Here is an 11633-nt window from a genome sequence, read left to right as displayed (position 1 = left end):
GACACTTTTTAGCGCGGACCCGACGTCCATATAATTGTAAGTCAATGTTCAATAAGCTTAATTAATGTAAAAGAATCTCAAAGTCAAAGTCAAATAATAATTTATTCCATAGGTAAAATGTTTACACTTGAAAACGTCATTTTTTAAGCTACTGCTCGCTCACTACGTTGACCTCACTGAGACGAACGAGCAAGAACCTCTAGGGATTGCTTTTTTCAAATAAACTTAAATGCTATCGAATACACTTCGAATCATAATTGTGTGGAATCTAGACTCACGTTGTCTTTCCTTACATCTTTATCTAACACGTAGTCCACAATTTTGTAATATGGCTTTTCAATTGAAATACTTTTGATGTAAGTTTTAAACTTAGAAAATGATAATCTTAATATATTAATTCATTTATACTTGAACCTTTTCAAGGCGAGAGTGAATAGGTATTGTCTAGGTGTGCGTGCTCCATCGTCGACCTCATCGTCACTTTCCATCAGGTGAGATGGAGATTTGACCTCCATCTCACCTGATTATACACTTACATAAGAATAAAAAAAAAATCTCCGGAATCTTATTGTAAAAACCATAAAAGAATCGTTTACCTTAGTTAAACGAAATCGTGGGACCACGAGTTTGGATTTAGCTCTAAGGCTAATATTATGAATATCTTCTTTCTTAACGAAATTATGTATATTTTTATGGGCATACAAAATATCTCGATATATGCACTAGGTTTCTGGTTTGTCAATCATTGTTTTAATAACTGCAGGTACCGAACTTGGCAGCGACGAACAAGAAGTGGATGCAGCAGTACCGACAATGCGCGTGCTATTTCAACAAGCTCTCCAAGAACGACTTGCTCGTGTTCGTCGCCAACACTTGCTTCACTCGCGACGCCATCGATCGGTAAGTTTACCTCACGTTATCTTCAAATAAATATAAACAATTTAGGAAATGAAACTATTTTTCCGGATTTAAGTCGCGTGTATTTGTTTTTTTTTTTACTTTTTTTAATACCAAGTAACGGGACGGTAAGCTATACGCCTGTCCATAACAGTTGCAGTGCAACTCACGAGTTTTAAATCGCAAAGATCTCAGGGGCACAGCTATTGCTGTGCTATATAATTATATAAATGCTATATAACTGCCTCTGTGGCCGAACGGTTACCTTGCCGGACTGCCACGCAGAGGTCCCAGGTTCGATTCCCGGGCCGGGAGAAATATTTGTATGACCTACATTTGTTTCTCTCGTGAGTTTGGGTGTAAATTGTGCTTGTCTATATGTGTGTCCATGGCACCCGCGACACAGGGTTTCCCTAGTGCGGGGCTATGTTGAGTGTGTGTGTTATTATTATTATTATTATTATTATATTATTATTATTATTGCGCCCGACACCCTGAAACATAAGTTGACAAGTCCCATGTACCTGGAATTTCACCAGCACCCTTACCTTTCGAAACCGGAACACAGTAATATTCACATTACTGCTTGGCGCCAGGAATATGGACGTAATTGCAAAATTACATATTTAATTACCGATGAAATGTGATTCCGTTTGTTTTGTAATTAGATATTTTGCTGTTTTTCCCACCCAGCACGGCGTTGTTGGAGATATTATGTTTATTACAATAAATACAGAATATTTTTTGGAATATACGGAGACGTACACACAGGTCAGTAGTTGGCCTGTCCATATTTCAGTGCAAACGAGAGTTGATATTTATAAGAGCTATATCGCTAATGTGTTACCAGGAATATATGGCCCTTATTTCATCTCTATTTCTGGTTATATACTCGATGTCTAACACTAAGGTATATATTTCTGTCACGTTCTAATATTGCCATTGTTACAGCGTACCAGCCGGAACGCGCAATTTGATGATAATGCAAGCCGTCGACTATTGTCAGCAGGAACAAGAGAATGACTTCAAATTCAATAAAAAGTAAGTCTTTTGTTGTACAATACACTTTACTTGGAGATAAAGTATTCTGTGTTAATACAAACGTGTAACTCAAAAGTTCTTGAAATGAAGTAATAACGCACACACTCATAGCCCCCGCACCAGGAAAACCCTGTATCCCGGGTGCCATGGATACACACATATATAATAACGAGTTACACCCAAACTCACGAAGAGAAATAAATGTAGGCCACACAAATATTTATAAAAAATATAAAAAAAGTTTTAAGTTATTCTACACTTAAATTGAATACCATTATGTAGTAAATTACTTTAAAAACAAACTATCGTATTGCGACGGTAAAAACAAGTGTTGCCGTTTTAATATTTTATTGCAACTACTAATTATATATAACATAAACGTCTACATTCTTTACGTAGCCCGATTAAAATAAAACATTCATACGTTGCATTTTCGTAATATTATTCATCTTTTAACATTTACAAAATAACATTGAATTGAAACAAATCAGTCTTTAAAAAGAAACCGCCCACGTGTTGAAATAAGGTTGAAATTTATGTGAACGTTATTCGACATAACCCGATGATTTTCGAATTTTCGGCCGCCATTATTAAGTCTTATTCTACTGTGGTTTCACAGCGGACTTTTGCGAATGTATGCCTGTATTTTGATATGGGCTCGTAGTTTTCATGAATTCAATAGAAGCCGGTATCCGACCGGTTTGTGTGGTGGACCGAATGTTGTGATTGGCTGACATCCATCATACTCCGTATTATCAAGGACAGGTGACTACGCGTTTATTAATGAATATTTTTTTAATATAAGTTTCTTAATGGGGTATGCCCGCTGTTTAGTACAGTCTTTTGATAACACGTGGAATTTTTTAGGCAAGCCGGTGGGAATAGAGTTGTATGAATGCTTCGCCACTGCTAGTTACTAAGAAGTAACTAGGAGAGAGTCAGCAGAATAGAATTCAGTTTAGAAATAAAGTAAATTTAAATGTTAGAACTACAACGCGCACACTTTCATAGCTCCGCACTAAGGAAACACTGTGGCGCAGGTGCTATAGACACACACATAGACAACCACAAATTACACCCAAACTCACGAGAGAAATAAATGTAGGACATACAAATATTTCTCTTGGCACGGGAATCCAACCCGGGACCTCTTGCATGGCAGTCCAGCATGGTAACCATTCGGCCACGAAGGCAGTTAAGTTATGTGCTTAACAAAAATCAAGAAATATATCAAAACGCAAAATAAAAACCAATCATATGCAGCAAAATATCTAAATCAAAATATAGAAATACAATAATAAATAATAGAAAAACAGTAAAACATCTAATTACAAAACAAACGGAATCACATTTCATTGGTTATTAGATATGAAATTTCTGATTTTGCAATTTTCGTCCATTATAGCAAAGCTCAAGTTAAACTGGTCACACCCGACAATTGTTTCGAATTCGGGCTGGCCAATCGGAGCGCAATAATTGTCACCGTAATGATATGGCAGAATAGTTTTCAAACCAATTAAATGACATTGCTTCTCTATTTCTGCTTATATACTCGATGCTGTCGGCTTAGTTCTTAACGGGTGCATTGTAGCTTTAGTTTATGCACCTGTTAAAATCTAGACATTAATTTGCTTTAGTGCTTGCAGTGATCCGTCCTGGGCGCAAGTAGGCCAGGAGCTAACGCGCTGGGCGCGCTTCTTGGAGAACTACTACTCGTCCACCATACAGGGCATCATTGACACCAGCGGTGTTCCTCACGATGAGATATGGCCGTAAGTATTAAAATGATTTCAGTTTAAAATCGAAAAGTAACGTAAAGTAAGAGTCGGCAGAAACCATGAACCTCCACTCGATACACTCCTATATTGTAATAATATATAAATACGAGCACTGTACCCCACATACGGCGGGGTCGGGCTCGGCCTGCGGCGCGTGATCGGGTCTAGACTGCAGGGTGTGCTTTTGCTTTTCGGTGGCACAGCATTTAGTACTATGGGCGCTTGGTGAGGAGGTTCCCGGTTCGATTCCCGATTTGGGCCAATTTAGGAAACGGACATTTCTAAGTTGGTTCTGGTTGGGTATTCTGGGATATTACCCCCAGAGTGATCGTTATTCTGGTATTCATAGTACAGGAAATTCCTTAATTTGAGTCCAGAAATTTGGTGTGATTGGCATTTTTTTTCCCTAAATACTTCTCTTTGGCATAGCTTCCAAGTTTTCTTGGAATTTAACACGAGAGACGATCGAGATACAACAACGCTCTAAGTATCTCAATCCACTACATCGGTAAGTGTGCCTTACATTTTGAACAATTTTGAAATCTTCTACTCGTACGGTGTCGAAGCCATGCCATTTTCTGTCGAATTAGAGCAAATTTTTATTTACCGCCAAAAAAATTTGTATGGCAGCCATATTGAAAAATGGCAAAACAGAAATTATGATCGCAATTTATTATAAAACACCCATAGAGACCCCGACATACCGATTTTCAGTCGACTTAGAGCAATTTTTTTCTGCCACCAACGAACGCCTATGTGGCAGCCATGTTTGAAAATGGCGGAAAACTAATGTTGACCACAAATTATTATCAAGCACTCCTGGAGATCCATATGCCAATTTTCAAATGGATCAGAGCAAACTTTTTTCTGCTGTAAAAGCGCTTGTAAGGTGGCCATATTCAAAAATGGCGAAAAACTAATCGACTGTGAACTGGCACTATCTCACCGGTACTATCTCAATTTTGATAACTTTACATTGACTTTACAGGTGAAGAAAAAAATTGTTTGCGTCATTTATATAGCATCTGATTTATTAAATGATCATACATCGTTTTTAAATATTTTTATTACATATACACTAAGTATTTTTATTTAATAAACCATATGGTATATAAATGACGCAAACAATTTTTTTCTTAACCTGTAAAGTCAATATAAAGTTGTAAAAAATTGAGATTGAACCGGTTGCCAGTTCACAGTCGTAATGTTGATCATAAATTATTATCAAACACTCCTATAGCAATCCCCTCCATATATTATAGTTTTTGCAGGCCGTTGATCACTCTTTCATATTTTCCACACTCAGGTCATCTCATATTTGATTCTTTGCTTTGGAACCTATCCGCATACAACGATATAAATATCTTTTTTTCCATAATATTGGGAAATATGCGTTCTATGTCTATCAGTGAGTAAGAACTTGTAGCTAATTGTAATATAATAATAAAAAAATACATATATAAAATTGTGACCGTTCTAAGATGCAAGATTTTTTGTTTTGTTTTTTGATTTTCAAGTACTAACACCATAGACTGGTTCAGTAAAGTTTGAAAATGAGCTTTGTCGCACATGCAGTGAGACGACACCAATCTGAGTGGATGACGGATTATGGCGTATCGTTTGATTATTTGTTGTTACAGTTATTCGCTTCCTGTTTGTGTATTATCTAATTGTTGTTTTCTTTTTCCCCTTTTTTATTTCGATTTTTTCCATGTTATAATCACGTTTCGTAATTGTTAAATGTACGTGTGCTGTGTTGTTACTTTATGGAATAAATATTTCTTTCTTTCAAAAACCAGGTAGCTGAAGCCGTCGTCAGTCACGTTAACGGTCTCCTCTTTTCCAGTGAGATTGAAATGAGCCACGGCGATCCCGACACGATTGTCCTGTGCGCGAGTCAACTTGTGATGCAAGGAGACATGCGGGCGTCCGCCTTGACCACTGTGCTGCAGTGCCTCAATGTGGACGCCCGTCCGGAACACGTCTTCCGCTGCATTGCTGAAAACGTGTATTCTGCCGAGTAAGTTTTTTAAAATCATGGGAAATACAGGGAAGCTTCTTCTGTCTTAGAAATCGTTAGGTCTTGTTTGTAAAAACAAATTTGACGTAGTCAGTAGTATTGAATAGTGTTGTCAATTTTTTTAAATACTGATCGCCGCTATATAGATCTTTTTTTGTAAGACTCATTTCATTGAATCGGACGAAAAATATGAGGACAGCAGAAAGGGATCACGTTAAATTAAATCTTCTTTCATATAATTTATTACCTTAACGTAACAACTTAATGCTTCAATAACCGTTCAGTATGATCCATCTTGCTGTATGTACGTGCGCCTTTCACGTGTTACAGTTAGGACAATATCGGTTCTAAAGTCTTGTCTTTTTTGAAGATGGAGTAAAATGCAAGCAGTTAGTGATTGCAGTCGATAAATATTCTATCGACTATCGATTGAATGTTGATCACGCTTATGCAATAAATAGCTGAACTTGTTTCATTTGAATCATCATCGGTCCCTCATTCGTTCAACTACTGGGCACGGTTCATTCGAATTGTGAATTTTTGTAAATTCATATATAATCCAAAACTTTGTCTATTAAAAATAGCCTGTCTACAAAGAGGAGACATATTTTAAGTTTTTATTCAATATAGATAATCAAATCAGTCAGTTTTTATAAAAATGTATATACTAGTAGGCCAACTGTCAAAATAAGAATAAAGACGGATATAAGGCAATCAGTAATCATTAGAAATTGTTAACATTGACATTTTAGGGCAAAATTTTACCTTTCACAATTTATCGATAAAACTGTCGACAACAACTACGTGACTATTTAAATTTTTTTGAAAACTGGTAACCATGCAAATATCAGTTTACTCCGTTTACAAAAAAAATCTAAATTACAGTTCTTAAGACAGTTTCCCTATATCTCTGATTTCCCCATACTGTGTGCCATTCAAAAATGCACTGTATAGGTTATCGGTGTGTTTGAATGAATGTTCCAAGAACTGATTAAGTTTTCACATAACAGAAAAATATGAAGTCAAAGAGTTTTGGAACCTATCAAAAATAAGATATATTTAAAATAAGTCAAAACATTGTTTGTCTACTTTACAGTGACATCCAAAAACTGGTAACCCGTCTCACTCAATACCACAACGACGGCGTCAAGTTCTCCGATGATCTGCTCGAGCGCATCATGCAAAAGGCCACCGAATGTGGGCTGCCGCCGCACAAGCAAATTAGTCTTCTATCTCTTAGCCAAAAGACTCAAATGCATGATAGCAGCGACCTAATGAAGATTGCTCAGTTCACTGCTGATTTATTAAGGGCTGAGTGGCCAGACTCTGGTTGTGCTGCTTCTCTTACGGGTTTGTATTAATACATCGCACCCCTCATGGAAGACGCATATGCAAATATAATGGGTTCCAAGAAGTTCCGGGATTTATTGAAGGGATTGTCCACATTATTATTTCCGTTACTCGAATTTCAGATCAAAGTCCTCTCAAAATGTAACTTGTCCGCGTTAACTAGTCAATGAAATAATGTTCTCAGATGAGAAGCTGCTGAGTGAGGAGGGCCGACGCGAGATGTTCGCCGCGTTCAGCCAGGATGCGGACTCGTGGCAGCGCAAGAAGGCGCTCGTCGACGTACTGGTCTGCTGGCCACCTACCAGAGACGGGTATACCTTTTTTTTATGGTACCATGGAGCTTTAAATATGAGGGTCACTACCAGTGCGGCCGTCACCCTGAGACAGAAGTTGACAAGTCCCATGTACCTGTAATTTATACACCACCCTTACCCTTTAGAACCGGAACGCAGTAATTTTCACGTAACTGCTTAGCGGCAGATATAGGTGAGGTGGAAGTACTTCCCCGGACGAACTTGTCACTTGATGACATTTTTACACAAAATTTACTGTAAATCTTCCAAATTATAAATAAATAAATCTCAAACACACCCAATATGTCAGGAAAACAGTATTAGAAAAAACTGAGGCGTATCTGTCGTCCTTAATTATAGATAAGTTCCGTAGGTAAAGAACCCTTTTACTACAGAGCGTTTTAATGAGAATGATATCCACTTACACTAAACTTAAGTATGTCTTAAACCAATACTTAAATTGATAGAACACTCTTAACACAATGTATTAATAAGTCTTTTACACTGCAAGCATTGGTATAAGACGTACTTAAGTTTAGTGCAGGGGGTCATAAGGCTCTTAATTAGACATTTAAAAATCAATCATAAGATCTAAAAAATTAAATAAAAAACAAACGACAACAGGACTTAATGTCTTTTAACTATTGCTTGATTTTTAGCGTTCTAAAGCAATGTTTGTAAAAACAGTTAAATTCCAAAATGTAGGCTAATTACTTCTGACCTACAGATATTAGCTCTAGCTTGTCTTTGAATTACTTCTCAAAATTATTGAAATACACTCCCGGACACATAATTCGAGGCACCTCGCATAAGTATTAAATGCTGTAAACTTAAACAATGTTCGATTGTTATAATTATTAATACAAAGATCGAACACTCAGAAAAAAACGATCAGCCGGATTCGAACCGACGTCTTCTAGCTTACCGTGCCGGACGCTATACCAACTAAGCGACTTTGTATTAATAATTATAACAAACTAGTGGAGTGATTTCACAAGAAATAATTGAATATCAATTCCATAAAATTTTAAAATGTTCGATTGATCAAGAACTATCCTACGCAATTTTAGTCTTTTCTATAAGTCCTTGTTGGAAATTTGGACTTGCAAAACCGGGGGAAACCTTTTTCTTCGATGATGACACTATTTTTGTGTTCTAGCCCTTTAAGGCAAAAACGCGAGGTGGCTCGAATTACGTGTCCGGGACATTGACCTTTGTCCAGGAAAATATTGTTGTGTCATAATTCACGTGTCTTTGTAAACTTTTATAATTATAATGTTTTGATGTACAGAGAAACAAGGAGTCTCCATTGCGAGTACCTGCAATCGCTGTTGACTCCCTCCGCAGATCACAAGGAGAACTTGGTCCTCATCAAATTACTGCTGAGGCGACCGCTGCTCAACCAAGAGGTAAGTGCTATATCCATTTATTGATTAAACATTGTACTAACATTATGTCTATTTCTTTCTTTCTATTCTTTAATTGCCTGTGTGGTCGAACGGTTACCGTGCTGGACTGCCACACAAGAGGTCCCGGGTTCGATTCCCTTGCCGTGATAAATATTTATTTTTTTCGTGAGTTTGGGTGTGGATTGTGGTTGTCTATGTGTGTGTTCATGGCACGCGCGATACAGGGTTTCCCTAGTGCGGGGCTGTATTCTGTAGGCCCTGTATTGCCGTTCTCCGTCCGAAACAAATATTGTCAAATAAGTAATACGCTGCATACTTGACATTGTTCTTTGACTTGGTGGTGTATTACTTCGACTTATCCGAAGAACAAAGTCCGATGTGATTATTAGCGAAAAGAGAATAAGTACGATACGAGAATAATTTCGTTATTCAAACTACGACTTATGTTAAGGAGTTTTGAGTATTTATAATCAAGTTTTTAAGAAAGATTATAAAATTATGAGAATTTAAGGGAAATTGTAAGCATAAGAACAGGAAGTAATTATTCTTAAGCTTAAATTCCGAAATGGTGTATACAATTCACTAATAAAGATCAATAAAACAAATGTAAAATAGTGAAGAAGTTTTATTGAAGGACAGAGTTTTTCCAATTTTTCCCCGCCACCTTAACAATGCCTTCAGTCCAGTGAATACGCTTCCTGCCTACGCTTCAGTACCCTTCTCTGGGTTTCCACTCAAGCACTCTTCTAGAAAAGAAAAGAAATAACTGGATAGGTTTTTGGGAACGTCTATCCCCAAAGACCCCCCCCCCCCCATCCCTTAACTGCGATTTAGAGGTTCATGTGATGACCGCCTCCGCGGGCGAGTGGCTTGTACACCTGTTTTCATGGTGTCGCTATCTCTGAGGTCCCGGGTTCGATCCCAGGCCGGGCAAGTGTAGAAAACGAACTTTTCTGTATTGTCTCGGGTCTGGGTGTTTTAGTACCGTCGTTGTTTCCGATTTCCAGAACACAGTGGTTTAGCTATTTGCTTTGGAATCAGAGCAACGTATGTGTTGTTGTCTAATATTTATATTTATGTGATGCAGTCGATATTCTAGCCAATGATCCTATATCACGGCTAGAGGCCTTTTCGGACAAACTCGCTTTCTCCTCAGTCCCTGATTTTGACACTATTCCTTCTCCCTCATCCTATCTCCCTTCTCAGTCATGGAAGGTCCTTTCTCGATCAACGAACTATCCCTTATACTGGATGGACTGACTGACTCATCCCCTGGCACCGACGGGGAAGTCCCTACTACGTCTGTGGTCTTGTCTACCGCACATATGGCTTGGCAACTTCCACTTTGTGCTGACTACCTAATGCTATGAGTAAAATATGTGGGTTTGGAAAATTTAAGAACTAATGCACCGTGAAACTAAAATTAAATGAAAATTAACAAATAACAATAGGAAAAAAATACATTATTATAATAACAGTCTCGACTTTCCATCATCTAATTTTACAGATATCGAGTTCTTAGGTTTTAGCGATTGTTACACATAGGAAATGAAACTATTTTTTCGGATTTAACGGTTGACTGACCATGGGACCTGTAAAGGGCCCCGAAATGTTGGTTTGTTTGAAAAAACAAATATACACGATTTAAATCCGGAAAAATAGTTTCATTCCTATTTCACAGATAATAAAAATTCTGCTTCAAATTGAGTAACCTAAGTTTGTAATATCTTTTGTTAATGCAGGAGGTGCAATATCTAGTTGAAAACGCGCCCAAAGAAGCAGCAATCAACGCAATCTGGATTGTACTACTCAGCAACGACGAACATGACAAGGAACACATACTCGACCTAATAGCGCGACACAAGGTTTGTACTACAACAGAGGACATTGCCAACTAACCGTATTATATAGGGCATCTCACGTCTATGGGACACGGAGGGAAAGTACTTTAAATATTGTAGATACGATCTTTTGATTCAGGCAGACTTTTTAAAGTAAGTAATGATGCATTAAAGACTAAATTCGTAAACCTGGTACCTCCGTTAATGTGATGTTTTAAATAAGAACAAAAAATAGAATTCTCAGTGCAAAATACAAATGGTAATAATCGAATATTTCAATGCATTTATCTCTGAGATAGACAAGAAGCGAATTTGAAATATGAAATTATGAATGCATTGGTAGTTTCAAGTTTGCATCTTTCTTTAATAAATTGTGCAATTGGACGTGTTCCTTTAAATCATAGATTTCCAAACTTTTTTAGCTTACCGCCCACTTAGGCAAGATAAAAAGATTTCAACGCCAACCACGACAAAAAATAATTGAAGACACGTATTTTTTATATTAACTTAACACAAAAAATCACAAGGAAAGAAAATGTAGTGTAGTTTATATAGGTTTTTTAAATACGCTAGCACCACGTGGACGGCAATAACGCCAATTGCTTTCGAGGCCCCCTCAGGACAAATTCAAGGCCCACTGGGTAGGGACCACTGGGAGACTATGCTTTAAATAAAATTGAGATATTATATTGCTTATAAGGAATTAATCTTTTTAATTGACCGTTTCGATCGGCACCACAAAAATACACGTTTTTTTTTAAGTTTGATCGGTTCGATTCCCAGAAGAAAGAAGAAGACAATAAATATTACTTACCTTTAAAAATAATATAATGTCGCCAGGAGCAAACTATCTTGTCTACAATATTTAAAGTACTTTCCCCGCGTATCTTGAATGAATTTTATTGCGAAAAATGAGGATTTCTTTTATATCTATGTAATAATTAGTTACCAACTTATACAAGTGAAGAATACAATACTACGTGTAAGATGTGGCTTGAAAGAGA

The 11633-nt window shown here is 37.2% G+C and overlaps 1 protein-coding gene across 1 annotated transcript; it reads left to right on the top strand.

The window, feature by feature from the left end:
• Positions 1-763: 763 nt before the first annotated feature.
• LOC113234295 lies at positions 764-10653 on the top strand (the record flags this gene model as incomplete). The annotated part of the gene is made up of 8 exons (XM_026469596.1): positions 764-900; positions 1849-1938; positions 3576-3710; positions 5563-5736; positions 6833-7086; positions 7271-7397; positions 8671-8788; positions 10531-10653. Coding segments are annotated over 8 exons (1158 nt in total), but the record flags the coding sequence as incomplete, so codon positions are not given.
• Between the last annotated feature and the right edge of the window lie 980 nt (positions 10654-11633).

Source organism: Hyposmocoma kahamanoa, unplaced genomic scaffold (assembly GCF_003589595.1).
Source record: "Hyposmocoma kahamanoa isolate Upper Pololo Valley unplaced genomic scaffold, ASM358959v1 82598, whole genome shotgun sequence".
Lineage (NCBI taxonomy): Eukaryota > Metazoa > Arthropoda > Insecta > Lepidoptera > Cosmopterigidae > Hyposmocoma > Hyposmocoma kahamanoa.
Note: the sequence above shows the minus strand (reverse complement) of the source record. Positions and strands in the feature narration are given on the sequence as shown.